This window comes from Eublepharis macularius, chromosome 15, assembly GCF_028583425.1.
Source record: "Eublepharis macularius isolate TG4126 chromosome 15, MPM_Emac_v1.0, whole genome shotgun sequence".
Classification (NCBI taxonomy): Eukaryota; Metazoa; Chordata; class Lepidosauria; order Squamata; family Eublepharidae; genus Eublepharis; species Eublepharis macularius.
This window is the reverse complement of record NC_072804.1, coordinates 40608710-40629552: the sequence shown is the minus strand read 5'-3', so window position 1 is coordinate 40629552 and position 20843 is coordinate 40608710. Positions and strand designations below refer to the sequence as shown.

The window sequence follows — 20843 nt, the reverse complement described above, 5'->3', positions numbered from 1 at the left end:
AGACCACAGCTATACAATCCGGAAAATTCACAACAACCATTGTTCTCCGGCCGTGAAAGCCTTCGACAATACATCAGATAAATGTAGATATTTTATAAAAAACCCAATTCTAGCTGAACATCCTAGGGAGCCAGATCAAGGAAGAAGAGGACACAAGGATATTGAGAGAGGGGAGGCAAACAGGGGAAGGCAGTTGTATAAAGGAAGGGAAAGAGTAAAGTGGTGGGGGAATCAGACTTCCCTTCCCCTGTGAGTTCTTATAGGTGTCTTTTTGTAGTATCATATAGCTGAAAATGAACCGATTGGGCCAACAGGTCCAAGACCTGGTGTTGGAGAAACACAATTTAAAAATTGCCCACCCGCAGAATTAGTCATACAGTTCTTTGGATCCTGGGCTTGTGTGCTTAACTGGTATTTTCATCTTACAAGTATTACTTGTCACATTTCTATTCTGCCTCTCATTGTCTTTCCTGATCATACTACTACTTGATTGTTGATTGATCAAGTTAATTTTCCCTTAATAATGTTGCAAACCTCGTTATATCCTCTGTCAGTTGTGCTGGATCCGGAGGATAAAACTTAACATTGAAAGTGAAATCCCATGGGCCTCCTGCAATTAAAAACAGAAGATGGTAATGTGAAAGCTCACTACCAATATTGCTTTCAAGCAACATGAAATAACCACACAAAATGACTAGGAGAAATATATATTAGCTTGCTAATATTTGCATCTTCACCCCTGCCCTTTAGATACAGAAAAATAAACACAAAGTAAATGAGTGTGGCATAAAGACAAGTTCTTGTTTTAGGAAAGATAGTTTCCTTTTGCCCCTATATGTTTCCTGGTTTGTCTGTCTGTCTGTCTGTCTAGTGCAGGACTCTGTAACATACAACATGCAATCCAACCATGGATCTTTACCACTATTTTCCTGGAATCCCAAATATCCATTTTCTTCTGGCCAGCTTACATCACTCGGTAGGAATATCTGCAGCCTACCCAGCCCATCAGCAGTAGGGTATTGACAGAAGAACTACAACAGTGCATATGCACTGGTCCTCTGCTCCCTAGATTCAGAGAGGGAAGGTGGAACTACCAAAAGAACTCCAGCCTATTGCAGCCAAGCTTCTAGATTGTATGGGACCTCTTTTGTCTGAACTTCCCTCAGTATGTAAGTTGAATGAATATGAGGCTGAAATAGAGACTGAAGAAGAAAAAGTATGGGATGAGGAAACAAAAAGAGCTATTTGTGAAAGCTAGGGATGCAGAAGGAAAACAGAGCATATTATACAGAAAAGGGAGGGTGTAATATAGGTATAGAATGATCTATGAAATGAAGTGAGAAAAAGTGGAAGATTTGTCTATCTCTAGCCTTTAAAGTAAGTTCTAATGTTTGTGACACATTGAAGTTACTAGAGTTCTTGTGATGTATGAATCAGTAGGGATGCATCATATGAAACTAAGTCATTTCTCCCCAAATTCAGAGAAAGAAATCCAAATGCAGAAGCAGGCTTCCATGTGCAGGACCTCTGTTCTGGATTGGGAATGGTTAGTAAAAGTGATACTTGGTGCCTTGGGAGCCACATGTGGCTCCTTGACATGCCACCAGTAGCTCTTCTGGGAACTGTGCACAACATGGTACCCACCTTGAGTTCCAGGAAGGTTAGCAAGAATAATGCTCTGTGAAGCATGTGCATGGCAAGTGGTTCTCATCTTGAAACAGCTGCCACAGCCCTGAGCTGCAGGTCTCAAGCCAGAGAAAGAAGAAAACATCCTGTCCTCTCCAACCACCCCCCAAACCTTCTACAGCATCTGCATTGTTATCCTAGCACCGAAGTGGTTGCCAGGAGGACAGCAAGCTAGCCAGAGAGTAAAACTGCCACACCAGAGGTACCACAGGAAAAGAGCAAGCAGGTCACAGTGGGATGATGTTGGTTTTATTTCCCTTTCTCCACAGCTGGCTTGCTCTCCTCCAGGCACTTCAGCCATTTCACTTTCTTGCCTGTATTGCTTTGCCTCTTGCTGTACTGCTTGCTTTGTCTCTTGCTGAGAGAAAAGGGTTATAGTTAATAGTACTAGTTATATTTTATTTTGTTGTATGTGTGTATTTGGTTGGGTTGTGCACAAGGGCATGTGTCTCTTTTGGTTGATAGTAAATACGAATGTGGCTCTCAGTGATCCAAGGAGTGAACACCACTGCACTAGTATTAATGGAATATGAATGAATATTTACATGTGCATGTATATTACATGCGTATGTATATTTTAGTGTGATTAGCACTAGATCAGTGCATATTTCTATTTACAATTAAAATATACTTGGGTAACAAAAGTGTTTTTCTGCTGTTAATGTAGCAATGTTCGTAAAAATGGAAAAGTGGTCTTCAAAGTGTTTCAAATTGCACACACCTACTCTACATTTAAAGTATTATCAAGTGTAGCTTTCCTAAAATCCACAATTCCACTCAATCAAGTGCATGCATCTTTTCAACATTATTTCACAAGAAGAAAACTGTTAAATCACATTCAAAGTTGCATTTGAATTGTATACCTAGAAGCAATATGCCACTCCTGTGTAACTGTTTATTGTTTCTTCACCTCAAATTTTTGCTTCTTCATCCTGATTTCCATTCAGTGTCACTGAGCTTAGTAACAGAACACATAGCAATCAAACATAATGAACTAACTTCAGTTTGCAACTGGCACAAATCTGGGTAACTGACAGACCTGCATGCCCCTTACCCACACACACACAGCACGCAGAGTTTGACAATGGAAATCTTCAGTTCCAGTTATTTATGATGCCCAAATGCAAGTGCCTGGAATATCTGAGGAGTTTCCTTGCAAGTAACAGGAATTCCTAACCAAGATTTAACTGTGTTTAAAAATCTTGGTTGTTGGGAAGGAAACTAACCCCGATCAGTGCAAGTGTCAGCATTCACATGGCACAACTGATTAGGGTTCACTGAAGGCTTCTATCTTCAAACTCCACACACTGTCTGAGATGAGGGAGAGAGGGAGCAAGGAGACCTGGCAGTTATTCAGGCTCAAACCCATTATGGACTAACTGAGATTTGTTCAAGAGGTCTGATTCTGGGTTACCTATTTTAGAAAAGTTTTGTCAGTCCTTTTGCAACAACGGAAGGATTTAATTTTGCAAACATTTGAAGTGGGATTATTTATTAATTGGTCTTGAGACAGGGCACAGGTATGCTTCTTCTTCAGCAACATCAACGGTTAAAGATCTGGAAATTAAACTTGACCTTTGCATGGAATTTTTAAATACAATAATTTGAAGTGCTATTTAATTAAAGATCTGAATCTTTATAGTGCAGCAGGAGAACACATGTTTTACCTGCAGAAGGTCCCAGGGATCAACAGTTAAAGGATCTAAAGTAGCAGAAATAGGAAATACTTTCCTGGAGAGCTGCTGCTATTTGGAATAAACACTAAGCTGGGTGAACCAACAGGTCTGCTTTGATATAGGACAGCTTCATGGCCTACCAACATTTAATCCAGCCTTCAAATGGCACCCGCTGCTTAGTAGCAGTTGTGTTCAGATTCTTCTTGTCCTGGTTCCTTCCCCCCTTTCCACTCTTGCATCTTCCTCAGTAACAAAAATGGTTGGCACTGGCAGCACTACTGGCTCAACTACTCTCCAGGTAATGGCTGTCATGGCCCAGTCTGAGAGTGAGGTCTCCTCTGGAGGAGAGGAGCCTCGTGTAGCCAGCCAGGACTCCTCAGGAGAAGAAGAGTTCTGTGTGGCCAGCCCTAGCCCTGACTCAGCAGAAGTCGGCAACACCAGCACCCTCTAGCCCCAATACCACAGGGGAAGCTCAACCAGGAACTTCCACAGGGGAAGCTCAGTCAGGGACTGCCAGCACCACAGGGGAAGCCCAGCCAGGGGCTTCCACCCCTCCAGGTTCACCCACGCCTAGAGAGCGCCGCAGACAGTGCCAGAGACTGGAACTGCAGGAGAGACGGCACAGTGCTCGTCTCCTGAGCCGATGCCCACTGCTGGAGAGCAACAATGAGTAGCATCAGGATGGAGCACCAGCAGCTGGCTGAAAACCACGCCTGGCTATAAAAGCCAGTCAGGAGCAACTGCCAGGTGTGGAAGCAACGTATCTACTGTCTGCAACCACTCCGTGTTCTGTGAACCTTGCCCGTGCCTGCTTTTGGACCTGACGCCATCAGTGACTGACCTTGGATTGCGCCTGACCTCGCTCTTGGACTCACTCCTGACATTATCTCGTGCTCTGACCACTGGTTTGACTTGGCTTTCACTCTTGGAACTCCCTTTTGACTTTGGCCTTAAGGTTTGGACTGGAACCACCTTGCTTGGGCTAGCCCAGCCCGTGACAGGCACTGCTTTGGGTCAAGACTTATGATCACAGCAATTTAATTTGATCTCAGTGACAGAAAGCCAGCAACAATTTTCTTCTTAAACATCATCCTAAACTGAGATAACAGACAGATAACAGCCAGTTACATCACTATAAGATGCCAGAAATGCAATGACATCTGGGTGCTTCTCGCAACTTCATGCCAAGGCTATAAATACCTACATTTTTTTTTAAAGTTGGCAGGCCCAAACCACTTACCGTGAACCTGTTTTTTAATCTCTTTGGCAGCATCCAACCATATCTGTAAGAAAACAGCAGAAAACATACAGAGTATGACAAGGATTACCAATAACATCATATGAAAATGGATTGCCACTGCATTAGCTAACAACAATTGCTGTGAGCCAATTTGGGTACTGTAGCATGCAGTAGCAGAACAAAGCTAACAAGTACACTGCTTGTAAACAAATTTAAATCCCACTTCATAAATGATTAATCAAGATCAGACCTTTTTGGATTTTGATCAATGAGGTTAAGCACCCTCAGCTATGGATGAACACTTACGATTTTACTTAGGCCCTAGCTAAATTTCTCTTGGTCTTGCTTATAAGGTTTCAATCTAACAGAGACAAATCACATGCAAATTTATTTATTTTGGATGTTTATGCTGCTTTTTTACAGAAATTACAGCAGTAAGTTTTAAAATATTTCTTTGCTCACTGCATAAAAGCACAGAGAATGAGGAGCACTGGAATCCATTGATTCCAGCAGCATATTTAACTCCATATTGGAACAATTTTTTTTAAAGGAGCTTAAATCACCTGCTTACAAGAATTAAAGCAGCAGAACCAAAGGCTGGATAAAATAAAAGCAGCTTTAATTCAAAAGGTAACCCCAGTTAAGAAGCTGCCAAGCTGGCCTCCATGGGAAGACAACTGGAATTATGGCTTTCCACTGCCAGCGCTGGAATGTAGGAAAAGTTTCCAGTGCATTCACACAACTTGCCATTCTAAGGCTGACAACCCCATGCATGCCAGGTTTTTCTGGACTACTGCCATAAGATTTAGTATACCACCCTTGAAAACCAAATATACAGTATCATCTCCTAAAATAAATTCTCGACATTTCCCTTATTACTGCCACATTTTTGCTTCTGGGAATATTCTCACTCACTAACATTTATCTGATCATAGGCTCACATAATGCAATAGCAAGATATGAACAAAAAGCTTGCTTCCAAAATTGGTTTCAGCTGCTATCTTTAGAAAACAGTTTTATCCTAATTCTTCTGCCTATCACTAGTTCACTTTTTCTTAGCATGTAAGAGAAACATGGAAGGAAGAACACTAAGGACTCCATTTAGGAGCTTTCCTGGGCATAGTCAGTTATACAAAACTAGTAATCAAATTCATTCTGACAAACCTGAAATGGTTAGTACCAGTATCAACCCAGTAGGGACTAGAATAAGTTTACTGGCTTCATTTTCACAGAAGTGGGATTTGGAATCCAGATTTACCAAGGTGAACATACAGCTGACAACCTACTGAATCCCTTTCTTTCTTAGCCTTAGCTCATCTTTCTTAGCCTACATTCTACTTGGTTGTTGGTACATCCATGGTTAGGTTGAATATACAGCGCTTTAGAAGTATGCATTCTAATTGATTGATCTAATGTTATAAAATTCATGTAGCTAGACACAAAGGCATCTACGTTAACTGCTGCCAGGTCTGTAATTTTGCAAGCAAGGCTTTAAAAAAATACAAATGCTGATGTTGCAACTGTTGGCATTCCACAGTGAAACAAACCATCCCGAACAGAGCCTTATTGGCTCAGAATGCAATCATGCATTCATAAAATAGATCCTGTGTGCCTAATCTGAAAGACAATGAAGAGACTGAGTAACTGATACTTTTATCCTAACACTATGTCATGAATCACAAAAACTATTTCAAGCAAGCATGAAGTTCTACATAAAGTTCTTCAGTGTTCAACAGATAGGTTATAACTTTCACTCTCTGGCTGTTCAGCTTGGGAAAACACCTTCTGCTGCTGCCATAACTACCTATCACGAGCATATCTGTTCTCTATATGCATGTTTAGATATAACTATGCTTACTGGGTGAAAACAAAGGTGTCAGCACACATAAGAATGACCCCATATCAATTTGCATTTAAATACATTAAAGGAGGGGACGGTTAAAGCCACTCTCTCCACTGACTGGACCAAAATTTGCAAACGATACTAATTTCAGAAGCACAAGCATGATTACCCTAGAGCTTCTGATAGTCTTTTCTGCAAATAATGTAATTTTTTACAATAGTGGTTTTTTTCCCTATGGAAGAATAGCAGAAATCACCCAACTAGAACAAGATGCTATCCATGGTGCCATGGTGCCATCCTATCGTGAAAATGATTTTTTTTTGCATGAGTTTTCTATAATGTAGCACCTTTCTAGATTCAGCAAATTTCTATAAAAACTGAACTAGATAAGTTTTCCATTTCCTTTTTAAAATCCTTGCATTGAGTGCCCCCCTCTGTTATTCACATAAAAACAATTTTTAGCTAAATGCTTTGTGCTGCTTAAGCTTTTCTCTTTATATATAAGACTGTAACATTTTATCAATATTAGCAGTAGGAAAGGGAGTGGGTACTTGGAAAAGTAGGTAGAAACCGGGGGGGGGGGGGCTTAATCTAGAATATCTTTGTAAGTACTTTGAGGGATCCCCTTTCAAGGTGTGATAATATATGAGAGAAGCTAGTGACATATACTTTGCAAAAATGCAGAGAAATAGTGTTCATCAGAACCTGTGGCATGTTTCTGTAGAAGACAGCAGATTTAACACAAGTTTTACAGTTGAGTGGCAATGAGGTCATACTTCATTAAACATTTCTTGTTCAGGGACCTGTTTCATGCCTGGGGCCAGAAGAGTACAGGAACTTACTGAAACAGCTTCTTAGTAAGGACATTCATTACAAATGGATGCAACAACTCCTTAGCTTCCACTTCAGATGCAAAAGATTTCAGATAAATTTCTTCAGTTCTTACAGTCAGTACAGTTGAGATATTTGGAAAGGAATATATTTTCTACATTAAAAAGAGTAAGTTCTGAGGACAATCCCATTCCTTTTTGCATTGTTGTTCTTACCTTGGAGGTTGGGGTATCCCATATGGCCAGACCAAAATAGTCTTCTTCCAATAGATTGAGGTGATCACATACTTTCTTAAGCAGATCTTGCCCTTTGGCATGTTTCTGCACATAAGCACAAAAACATGATATTGTGAGGTCACTTCTGCTCTTTCTATTTAGCTTCATATAACCAATACAATGACTGAAGTGGCTTCCATTTAAACCTTGGCCAATGATATCATAGCCCATTTACTCTTTAGAAGGCCTACGACTGTGAAAGAGAATTAATACCAACTACTCATACACTGACTTTTCCATTAGGATAGGACAATCCTAATGAAAGAGTCAATGTAAGATGTGGCTGGTAAATTCCCTTGGGTTCTAATAGACAGCTGCTGGTCATAAATCAAAGCGGATGAAACAACAATGGAAATGCCCTTTGACTTCTGGTGGTGACCTATATAAACAGAAGAAAAGGCTGCTTGGAACACAGGCAGGTGGCTCCAGACGTGGGTACTAAGCATGGAATGAAAGCAAATTCTTTCCGTTTTGAGGATAGTACTCCATGTTGTGGCAAATGCACACTCCCAAAATGATGTTCTGCTGTGGTAAACCACATTTGCTGTGGCAACAGAAATGTGGAGGCTGAGGATCAGAATGGATTTTCCCTTTCACGTGCTCCTCTGATTTTCTCTGGGGGGGCAGGGAATTCAAAATGGCGAGGAGGGGAAGATTTGCAGACAAGAATTGGCAGCTGCCTCAGGCAGTGAGGTGACATAGAAGTTCTCTAAATAAATAAGGTGCCTGCCAGCCAAGTCTCCACTGGAAGGACATCCCACCCTCTCTCTACACTGGCCTTACAAGAAAAGTATGGGGCAGCAAACTCTGGATTTTCCTTACATAGTTTTATATTGCAAGGTAATTGATGTAAGGGAAAATAAGAAACTTGCAGTAAAATCCTTACTCCAGTCTAAGACCATGGATTTCAGTGTGCTTAGACTGGAGTAACTCTTCTTAGGATTTCACTGTTGGTATAGTCTGGCTTTTTCAACAAACCTAGTAACAGATGGTAAATTACAGTCTGTTTAATCCAACTGCATTTCTCTGGATCTTTGTACTGTACATGCAAGTTTGGCTCAAAGTCAAATCACTGGCTTCCCTTAGGCCCTCAAAACACATAAATCAGTGTAGGAATGTTCTTTATACCAAGAATGAATAACTATGGCTCCTCCAATATAAACCAGATTTTCAATAGCTATTACTTCTGCTACTTTAGTGACATAAGCCAAGATCAGTTCTCTGCTCTGCACATAAAATCAGGATTTAAATTATTTGTTACACATACATGTTACACATGTAGACCCGTTACTGTATTAGAGTGTAGAAGCTAGCATTATGCAACAATGTAGCAACACAATAGATGTATTATTCAAACTATTACACAATCAGTTCAAGTTATCATTTTGGCTGAGTAGCCATGGACACCTAACAAGAACACCCGTATGCACTCAGACCAAACCAGAGTGTTCAAGGCACTAGCAAATCACAATATTAAACACCAGACTGATAAAATGCTTTGTGTTTCAGACACAGAGTTCAATATAAAGCAGTAAAGTGTGAACTGGGATCATTTTATGAAAATTAGAAATTATGAAACAACTGAATCCTTCATCCCATTTCTCTCCCTGCAAAATGCTACTTTTAAAATTTCTTTCTTATGATGATTGTTAGTTTTGTTATCCTTCCCATTTTCAAATTTATGAAAGCTTGTGAGGATTTCAGGAACAGAAACATCATTTTTTGATTAAAGTAACAACCACATACCCAAGTAAGGGTAGCAGAAGTGACAGGATTTTACTGTGATTACTTGAGACCAGGTAGGCTATACATTTTTAAAGCATTGCTACTACAGTTTTCTTGGCATTTCTATAGTAACTGATAGAAATACTGTGATTTGTACTTCTTAATCAGTTTTTGCTAATTCTTCTGTTATTAGTAGTAAAATGTTTAAATGACTAACTGATAGCCAACATGCTGGGGTAAAAATTTTACTAAACATCCACATTACAACAGCTGGGCATAAAAGAGTAGGGACCCTAGCAACGTATGGCCAGCATTCTGCTGGTCAAAATGATGGGAAAGCAAATGACCCAAGACAGAGTATAATAGAGGTTGTAAGAACATAAAAAGAGTCCTACTGGAACAGATCAGCAGTTCATCTAGTCCAGTATCCTATCTCACACAGGATTTTAAAAAATGTTAAATGTTTGTCTTCATTCTTTTAGCAATCTACTCCCCTAATTCTCTTCTTGCTTGCATAATTATTAACTTACATTGCTTTTACCAGATCTCTTTTCTTCACTTCACTGGGGCAGACCTTCCACTTTTTAAAAGGTCACTACTTGCCACTCACATGCCTTGGCTACTACACATTTGTCTTGACTCTAACATGAACACTCATATGCTGTCTTATACTGAGTCAGATCATTGGTCTGTCATTGGTGAATACTGACTTCTCTGACTGGCAGTTATTCTCCGGGGTCTCAAGTCTTTCTCATCATCTATCATCTGATCCTTTTAACCAGACACATCTGGGAGTGAACCTGGGACCTCTAGAGTGCAAATCAGATGCTTTACCACTGAGAAACATCCCTTTGCCTCCTCAGGAAAGCAGTGTTAAATATTTTAATAAAATAATGTTTAATAAAATCCCAGTTGCAGGACAAGCTTGTAATTGAAAGCCCCCACCCCAGCACCTTTTAAGTTAGCCAGTCATAAGAGGTTTGTAATGTGTGCCAACCATTTATTTCCTATAAGATCAAGTGCCTACCAAAGTCAAAATTCCAGTTGTGATAATACAGACAGCATACAAATGCCAAGAATTGCAATGAGTAACACAAACAGTAAAAAATAAAAATATATAACATAATATATAACATAAAAACCATAAAAATAAACCATTGAGAACAAATAATGTATTCTGTGGGGGGCAGGGGGAGTAATAATTTTGGTCTTATCAAGAAGCTGACTTTGGTTCACAGCAAAAGTTTAGGCAAGGGGAAAACTCTCAACAGTTTTAAGAAGGATTGGGTAGCTGTCTAATCACACTAAGCTTTCTCAAGAGGCCTCATTTCTGAAACCTGGGGGTGAATGACAGACACGTCGTCGTCCCCCGCCGCCATCGCCAATTCATGTTCTAGTCACAGGTTAACCACACTCTACAAGGCTGGTTAAGGGGCAAGGCCATGCAAAACTTTTCCTTCATTCCTTCATGACAGGCACAGCACAACCGCACTTCAATAGAAACGCTAATCTTAGCAAACTGATCAGAATCTTAGTATTTTGTCATTCCAAATACAGACACACACTTACATCCACAGAACACTCAAAACTGGTATCATCCAGCAAAGAAACCTTGCAGTGCATGCTGTTTCTGGGTCTTCTTGCTGTCTTCTGAGCACCTTTTATTTCTTTGTCTGGTTTTGCCTTGGTGTGTTCTTTTTTCTCTTCTGTATCACAGCACTCCCCTTGCTCTTCTTCTTCCTTAATCTCCAAATCTCTGTTCTCTGGATCTTGATCGGGATCCTGATCTTGGTCCTGATCTTCTCTTCTATCTTCCTGAGCAGGCTGAAACCACAAATCAAAAATTTAGCCAAACAACAGATACTGCTCTACAATAGTCTGAACATTTGTATAAATACATTGTACACAATTGTCTCTTTCCATGGTTCAAGGTGAATTCGCTCACAAAAGCATAGCATAGATACAAAATTTGATAGATACGAAATTTGTTGTACATTGGAAGTTTTTAAAACCCTTCAAAATGAACTGTAATATAAATATAAATATATAAACCTATAATTATGTTATTTCAACTAAGTGTTAATTTTGAAACTAAAAGCTATCAGTAATGTCAATGCCACCTGGCACACTGATAATTAAAACTTGCATGGTCTGTCATTTGTAGCATCTCATTCTGAAGTTCTGGGTGACAGGGGGTCGGAGAAAATAGCCATTTTTGATCTAACATACATTTGGGCAGTCAAATAAGCTTTGCCTAAGCTTTTGGCACAGGACAGAATATAAACAAATGAATATTCAGGTAGGCTGAGGTAACAGTCAATTCACTGGTCAATTTTGTTAATTGAACACTGATTATCCAACAATATTTGACTGCAACTTAATTTTTAATTCCATCATGGTGTCATCCAATAGCAAAGGCAGGAGTGAGACTCCATGACCACCAGTCCTGCAGGAGACTGTGTACACACAGAAGTTTAATTTGGCAGCAGACATTGTCTACCCTGCACTATAATTATAATCACATTTAAAAATTGACTCTGTTTACACAAAATTTGCAACTGTTTAGACTATCCCTGTGTTTCCAGGACCAAAGCCAAAAACAAGTGTAGTCTTTTGACGATACAAGTTTACATTTGCATTAAATTGCAAGCTATAAATAACAGATTAGAACAGTTTACAATTTAATTTCATTGTTCGCAACTATGAACTAATTCAGGGTTTGGTAATTAACATAAGCCTGTTCTACAAAATCAACATTTTAGATAGTCTACAAGTACATGGAGAAGTATTTTTTATTGGATAAAGGTTCAGCCCTAAACTCAAAACCTATATTTTATGAAGAAAAAGCTCCACAACTTCATTTTTTAAAGTGACTGCTAGGTATTCTCTTAAAGAATCCCTCCCCAACCTTTTATTTTTCAGAACCCCAGCTAGAGTTCAACCAAACTTCCTCATCTATCTCCCCCACAACAGTGGTCAGGACAGAGAGAAAGCAAGATGGTACTTGTCCTTGGCAGAATATGGCCTGTAGCTCTCAGTTAAGACACTAAGGATCTTCTGGGATGTTTGATCATTTAACCATCACATAGACAAAAAACTAGCTTATTTATTATTTACCTGTGTTTCTGCACTGCTGAGTGAATGAAGGTCTAAAGATGGGTCAGTTCTGAGCTCAGGTTCAGGAGCTGCTATTGGCGCTTTCAGCAGAATCTCTTCATTGAGATCATCTCCTATATCTGTCTCTTTCTGGCCTTCACCACTTTCTTTTGTTTCTGCCTCGTTCCCTTCTTCTTCGGAGACCTGAGATTTGGGCCTCTTGAGAAATGAAGAAAACAGGCGTGACAGGCCCCGACTTTCGGAAGTGCGTTCTTTGTTCTTGCTCTGGTCCTCCCGTGTGGGTGTATCACCATTGGATGCTTTCAGCTTCTTCTTTGATTGATTATCCCCCTCAGGTGCTTGATGAGATGCTTTCTCCAATGAGGTTTCCTGTTTTTCTGTTTCAGCAGCTACCTCCTCCTCTTTTGGTGGCTGCTGTTTTGGAGTCTCAGCCTCTGCCACTAAACTCTTTTCAGTTGTCATGATGTATCTGTTAATAGAAATATAAGCAAAGCAATTCTATATAAATATGAAACCACTGCAAGTCAGTTACAAAGATTTAAAAGGTCATTTGCTATCTATGGCCAGCTAAGTAATACTACTTTTTATATAGTGTGGTTCAAGATTAAGAGACTCTGATTACTGGCAAGGCAATCGTAAAAAAAAATTCTGGGAGTGAGACCCATTAAAAAGACTTGAATAAGATTATGCGTATACGTGTTTCGGATTGCTACCTGAGTGTATGTAATCTCCACAACAGACCTATTAACACAGACTAGTAATATCATCCCATATTGTAAACAGAGGGCTGGAAAACAGTGGCTTGTGTCAGATTGTGGCCGATAAGATATTTGAATCATGGACTTCCTGATTCCCAGTTTGTGTTTTAGCAAAATCTCTACTACACAAGCTCTGTATATGAAGTGCAAAAACATACATCTGCTTTAGAAGGGATGATATAAATTATTCAATTGATTCATAGTATGTATATACAAGTAAATAAGTTACACAAGGTAAAAAAGCTATACAACCAACATGAATGATTGCCGGCCTCTACAGTTTGAATGTTATAGTGGACAGTGAACTGTGTTTTCTGGGGAAATCTGAATCAGAAAGTTTTCTGGATCACTAAATTTTCTGGAAAATTTTCTGATGCAAATTTAAATAAATAATTTGAATATTTAAATAATGCTGGCAAATATGTCATGTATAAACACTGGGGATTATTCTTGCTTCATACCGCACATTTAGCACAACCATCCCACAACTAACTGTAGATAAATTATATTTACATATGCAGAGCAGAAAATTTTCTACAGAAAAATAAAGATCAGGAAATTTTCTGTGGATAATTTTCCACTTCACATCACTGATACTGGAATTGCTAATATGAAGATTCTTTCATTTACTATTCAAAAACATTTGAGATGGGACTTGTGGAAAGATTTAGCATTACTGTTATTTCAGTACCGGTTTCCTCAAATTGGAAGAGCATCACTTGCCATATTTCTTCTTATAATAAAAACCAGTATTCAATCAAAATGCAAGGTCAGAATCAATTCTCCAAAATGAAAAATATTCAGATCTCTGTCTACATTAGTAGCCAATTGTGTTTATCATATTATAAAGTGTGATATTTTAAATAGTTTTTGTTCATAATTATAGCCCACGCAAGATAAACACTATAATGAGAGCTAATTTTTAAAAACCCTGAATTATATACTGTCTAAAAAGCAACTGTCTCCATTAAAGCACAGATGCATCATAGTACCATTCTGTGAGTTTACTAATCAAAGTGCAGGACTGGCATTCAGCAAGGAGAGAATGAGGAATAATTGTTTTGTTTTTTGGCATTCTGCCCAAAACATAACTCAGCCTGCTTTCCACTGAACACTTGGGAAAATACAAATAAAAGCATCATGCTTTACAAAACCTCTCCAAACCACTGAAGACTTTGAAGATGATAATGCAGGATTGGTTTATGTATAACTAGAGCCCTGTGTGTTATTTTAGAAAAGTAAATAAGACACTCCCAGGGGGAGGAAGGGGGAGATTTCCCATTTTAAAATCAGAATAACAAAGCCTGTTTGCAGAGCTGCTTGTTTATAAGGCCTGGTGTGTTCACAGGCTATGCAGCTTTGAAACCTCGCCTTAGGTGGGGTTCCAGGGAGATGAACGTCTCCATCGCTTTCCTCTGTCTCCCTTGGAATTACGTCACAACTCTACTTTGTACAAGGATGTCCTAGTCGCTTCAGCCAAATAAAGCATAGCACAAAAAGTTGAGGATGTAGAGCTGAGCACGTACTAGCATTCCCTTTCTTTGGCTCATCTTTACTATCATTACCCTGCATTAACCAAGAACACTATGGTGTCCTCTTAAGTCATGAAGTGTTACTACAAGTTAGAGGGGAGACTGGAGTAATACATGGATGCTGGTTTTGATGGCATTCTCTTGCCTCTTATGACACCAGTTTTATCCTAACAACATAAGCAGGAAAAGGGGTTTTCCAACTGTAGTGGCTAGCAGCTACCCTGAAAGGAATTTCCATCACATAGATCACTTTACTATCTAAAAATTGAATTTATTTACCCAACACTGTCTTGATCTTCTTATAAGATGACATCTAAAATGAAAATATTAATAGTAATACTGTGTTTCCCTCTCATCTAGATTCACAAGTGGAAAAAAAAATTCGAACTGGAAATCCACTGGAAAAAAAATTCAAACTTCAACTAAGTCTTTCTTAAAATGATAAATTCCTAAAATTCATCTTATCTTGAATTTTTATTGTAAAATGATAATGGCTGTTGATGTAATAATCTCTGCAGATAGCTTGTATCTGACTTTATCCCAGTTCACTAGTAAGGATTTTAATAACAAGTTAATATATGGTTTATTCTTACATTCATACCATGTAAGTCATTTAAAGGCACATTCAGGTCATACTGCTTCTCATATTCAGCAAAAACAAAATGTAACTAATTTGTAACAATATACTAACAAAGCCTAAGATGTAACTTAAGGGGAAATCTCATTACTCCACCAGCCTTGTGAAACCTCACATTCAGACATATACTTTTAAAATAAACATGAGGTGCATTATTAAAATATGTTAAAATGCTACTCATTTATTATTTTAAAATTCATGTAAATAAACATGGAATCTCCAGGAACACAAAGTAATACAGAAGCACAATAGAAAAATATATAGCAAGGGGAGGAGGAAATACACAAACCTCTACTATAAAAAGCTCAGATAAACAGGTCAGACTTCACCTGGCACCTTAAAGGTGACACAGAAGCAACCACAAGAGAGCATGATCACACAAAAGGCATGACCACACACTGAAGCCACCAGCTTGAGCTTTATGCTGTAAAGGTAGCCCACAGAGCAAGCAAGTTGATCAACACATTTAACTGAAGTACCCTTAAACTTAAACCTTAGCACTCATTTCACTACTACTCTCTCACTCATTAAACTACAGTTTTTCTTTTTAAAAACACCCCTTTGTATCACCAGATCAACACCCTACAAAAGTTACAGCCTGCTTCACCAATGAATGGCCGCCTTCATAACTTCCCTATCAGAAAGTAACACACAACTACTAGTTATTCAAATCCACTAATAGAGGCAGTCAACTGAGCTATCTTTTCTTCATTATTTGGAAGGAAACACAAAGTATAATAATGGGTACGCTCATTTGCACTTCAAATTCTATTCAGTTGCCTATATTTAGTGTTTTTGTTTTCAGTTACAGGAGAACTAACAAAACTCCCTTGACCCAGTCTTTTAAATTGCTGAGCACTTATACATGCTGATTTGTATCTTTAAAAGCTTGTCCCTCTTTTTTTTAAAAACAGAATAATTTCCAATAGTTTCATGGCGGGTGGGGGGGGATCTCATTTGTTAGAGTCACTTTGGCCCTTTATTACAATGCCTAATGGATCCTTCACTCAGCCATTCCCATGTGGCTCATACTGCTATGAAATCTTTACAAAAATTACCTCTCAGCAAGATGAAAAACAGTCACAGCAAATCCATCCAATATGTACCTTTCAGTGGTTTCTGCACATTATAATTTTTCAACCAACCTATCTGAGATACATGAAGGCAAGCTGCCTTCTAGTGAACAAAATTTAGCTGTACAATTAGATGTTGATAGGTACTCAGGTAAAAAACAAGATTATACTTGATTATATTGGGGTTCAATGTTTCCTCATAGGTAATCATTTTTTCAAATTAAAAGAAAATATCAAACAAGTCACAGGAAGAAGTGAAGAAATACATTGCATTGTAAATCAGTCTGATTAGCAATCTCCTAACATTTGTGCATTTCTGCTTAGGGGGAAAAATGATCCCTGAATTTCAATTATTCAGCCATTAGGCATCCCACTGATGCTCTTTGATAGAGTGCATACAACAAGCAAGATAATTATGCTGGCCCCTTCTGCCTGTCCACATAGATGCAATACTATAGTTGGCAGGAGTGCTTATTTTCACATGTGCCATAAACTAGATTATTCAACTTTTGATTCAGTATAGTAATACATCATTCTGCCATACAGCTGAGCATTAGTAGAACATCTATTTCCTTTGTAACAAGGACATACAAGAAGAATGACTATAGATATTCAACAGAAGATGTGTACATGACTGTGTAAGTAGGTATAAATAAGCAAGAAACAACACAGTATAGTAGGTTATTTTTACATTTGGGTTCAAATCCAAGGTCTATGTCACAAGCAAAGATCAGTTCTATGGTAAATATCTACAGGGAATACACAACAACTCTGATTTTGACTTTATATCTCATCTTGTCCTGCCTTTTAAAAAAAAGTCTCAAGTTTTGTGTTGTGTGTTAAAAACCCTGGTTCAGCTGCTGCAATATTCTGGAAACAGTACTACAGTCAATCACATTCAAGTTCTCTAGTTTCTGGTGACATTTAGCTACCCTAAAAAGCTGTTCATCATTTGACAATACTATAAAACACACCCATCCAAGTATAGCAATATTGAAGACCACACTGACAAGCTTAACACCTGGCTGGCAAAACAGCTTCCAACAGTACAGCTTAGCATTCATTAGATAAGGGTGAATGGCATCCATACATGGTGCATTAAGAGGTTACAAAAACCACTCAGATCTAGAATCAAATCTTATTTCTACAGTTTCAATTATTCAGTCTTTAATTTACACAAATTCTTTACATCAGTACATTGCATCAACTCAAAACAGACTCATCTACTCAGACACTACCTTTACGCTAAAATAATGAAGCTAATTTGTGTTTATCTGTATTTGAACTACTTTTGTAATTCAGCTCTTTCACTAGCAAGTCATCATTTCCCAGCCCACCCTATAGTTGTTCGTGTTTTTCTTTGTTCTTATAATTAATTCTGCATTTTCTTCCCCCTCCAGGACATCCTCTTCCAGTTCAGACTCAGCTGATAAAGATTTCCCCAAAGTCTCACTGGCCCCCACCAGCTGCCCTATTAAGCTTCTGTTTCATTTTGTATTAAAAACACTCAACTGGGAAATGCCTACTATCCTTGACTCCATTTAAGAGAACCTCCAATGCAGATGTAGCCAGGCAGATAAATAGAGGGAGGGCATATGGTATGGAAATCTGGGGCAATTTTTAAACATGTCTTTCCCACTCACCTCTGAATTTCCAAATACAGCACATCTCCTGACATCTGCCATTTTCTTTTTTAATATATAAGTTGTTCTCAAGATATTAACACAAACAGGAAGCATTAACTAAAACACACCAGAAAACCATCATTGTTTAGATAAGGGCAATCAAAGGCAAAAACAAAACAAGAAGAGAAAAAGGGAGGGGAAACTAGACACATGAAAATAACGCGTGAAATATCTTTTTCTTTTTACCAAAAACACAGGACTGTAGAAGATGACAGACTGCAGATTCAATAAATCTCCAGAGATTTGCTACTAGCTATTCCATTGTAGTTTTTAAAATCTAAATTTAGAGATTTGTTTGGAGCAATACAGCATCTAAAAGGTATAATAAACTATCAATACTACCAAGAAACTACATTGTCACAAGTTTAGTAAAAATACATGTGTCCAAATGACAGAAATTTTGATGCCAGCACCTTAAAATTTCAAACAACCTAGCTACAGGAATTATGTATTATAAAGAAAGCTCTATAGCAGTATTTCCCAACCTGTGGGTCGGAACCCAAAAGCCTCTGAAAGTGGGTTGCAGGCCAGCCCTCCCTAATGACTTCCCTAAAGGTTCCTGCTTGTTGTCATACTCTCTCTCCTCATCCTCCTTGTCAACTTCTCAGATTCCCACCTTCCACCTCTCTAATGCTAGGAGGAAATCTGTCAAGCAACTAGTACTTTATGGTAGTAGCTGGAAGGAAGAGAAAAAAGGCTGAACAATTGGTGGAAGCTATTGAAATGCAAAGGCTGTGTACTTCGGAATGCCACTTGCTTGGTGGCACTTGTGTCTTTTGTGCAATGTTCTTGGTTTCTTGAAAGCATCTGTTTGGCTTTTCTAGAAACTAGACTCACCCAGGGCCGGATTAATGGGGGGGCAGGGGGTAGTCTGCCCCCAGCACCACCAAAGAGGGACGCAGCTGCCAGCCCGAGGAGCATGCAGGCGGCAGGACAGGCGAAAGGCAGTGTGGGTGGCTGGGAGGCCGCCCGCACCATTCATCTGCCCCGCAGGACAGGGGGCGTGCGGCAAGCCGGCCATCCCATCAGAGGGGCAGGCGAGTGGCACGGGCAGCCTCCCAGCCACTCGCGCTGCCAGCTCCAAAGTGCACCAAGACAGCCAGCTTGCTGCGGGGTGGGTGGCACACGCGCACAGAAGTGATGACATCACGCAGCGCCGGGAGCACACGTGTATTGCGTGCGCGAGAGAGTGGCCGGTCCTCAGTTGCCCTGGGTGCCGGCAACCGTAGATCCGGCCCTGGAGTCACCATAAGAAGTAAATTTGGACTTGTGGGTTACCATACGAAAAAGTTTGGGAACCACTGTTCTATAGGATACATTTGATGCAAACTGCATGGGAAATCTATGCTAAAGACTGAGAAAGGCATAATTAACTTTCAAAACTACCAGTTTTCATATTAAATGACATGTCTTAGGCTGCAATCCATGTCCCTTACTCAAATAAACTGCAAAACACTGATTCAACTGATCAAACTTACCCCTCTTAGGACAAGACCGTGCTTTGAATGCTTTGAATGTACACATACAACAGTCTTCTGATTATTTTCCTTTTTCATATGAACAGCAGAAATATTATCAAACAAGGAGCTGCTTAACACTTTTTCCACAAGGTGTTTTTTCTCCAACCGAAACCTATTTTTCCCCAACCTTCAGATTATGGACAGCAATTCTGATCAGGAAAATGGCTACTGGGAAAGGGTGATGAAATAATTTGCTCTTCTCCTCTGATCAATTTGCAGCCTATGATGGGCTGCTTTTTATTCTCTGACATATACAGCCACAAGGAGACTGTTACAAGCATCTGCCATGAAAGACCTAGTTTGTCCCTTACATTTTGCACTAGTTTAGAGAACCTGTGCTACTAGTAATATATACTAGTAATATGTATATTACTAGTAGAAATGTGTTGGCCTCCAAGCTATCATGAGATGCATCCCAATCCAAAATCATTTTGATTATTAAAACCATAATGCCAAACAAATGACCTATTAGTTTCAGTATGTAGCCAACAACAGAATCAACAAGACAATTTTGTTTTCAAAAATCCACATTCATGGAGCATAAAAGAATAAAAACCCACACAAATCCTTTTTTCTGCAAGCATGGTCAATATCATTGTTAGAGATAAAACCAGTCAGGAAACCACTTCAAATGAATCCAGGACTAAAACACAGCAAGGAATCAAAAAGCTGGCTGTGATCACACTCAGTCCCAATCAGATAAATGGCTTATGTGCAGTTTTCTGCCTATGCAATTAAAACATTCTAAAATGTTCAACCTCCTCAATTTTCTCAAAATCAAACAGATGCAATTTTCTTTGACAAACTATTGTAAGAACTAAGGGATCAAAAGGACCTCTACAAAATAACTATTATGGAATGAAATGTAGAGAGAACAAGAGGGAGACGTGCAAGGGCTTGCAGGGAGCATCTTATTTTCCCCTCCCCCACCACTTCCTTTTTTGCATTCCTGAAAACCCCCATATCCTCTCTTCCTTTCCTGCTTCCTTTTCTTGTTCTGTTACACCAGCCAAGCTACCTCTATCTGCCCCACCCAGTTTTCAGCTTTCCCTCCTTCCATCCTTCTTACAGCCTCTACCTTGAAAAACTATGCCCCAGTTGCACAGTGGCAAGGACTTGTGGGAGGCACCTCACTTTCCCCTGTATGCCCTTTCCCACATCATTTTCATTTTTCCTGCCAACCATATCCTCGTCTTTCCCTCCTTCCTGCCTACCTACCTACCAATCTTTTCATCTGCCCCCCAT

General features: G+C 39.2%; 1 protein-coding gene across 4 annotated transcripts in view; it reads right to left on the bottom strand.

Annotated features, from left to right (window-relative positions):
* Nucleotides 1-20843, bottom strand: part of EPB41 (erythrocyte membrane protein band 4.1) — a 141291-nt gene that overhangs the window by 54962 nt on the left and 65486 nt on the right. For all 4 annotated transcript variants that reach the window (XM_054999016.1, XM_054999015.1, XM_054999018.1 and 1 more), the window contains 5 exons: nucleotides 12394-12862; nucleotides 10846-11100; nucleotides 7492-7596; nucleotides 4603-4645; nucleotides 535-610 (listed from right to left, as the gene is read on the bottom strand). In XM_054999016.1, the coding sequence (XP_054854991.1) occupies nucleotides 535-610; nucleotides 4603-4645; nucleotides 7492-7596; nucleotides 10846-11100; nucleotides 12394-12855 (941 nt within the window). In that variant the 5' untranslated portion in view covers nucleotides 12856-12862. The remainder of the gene's footprint in view (nucleotides 1-534; nucleotides 611-4602; nucleotides 4646-7491; nucleotides 7597-10845; nucleotides 11101-12393; nucleotides 12863-20843) is intronic.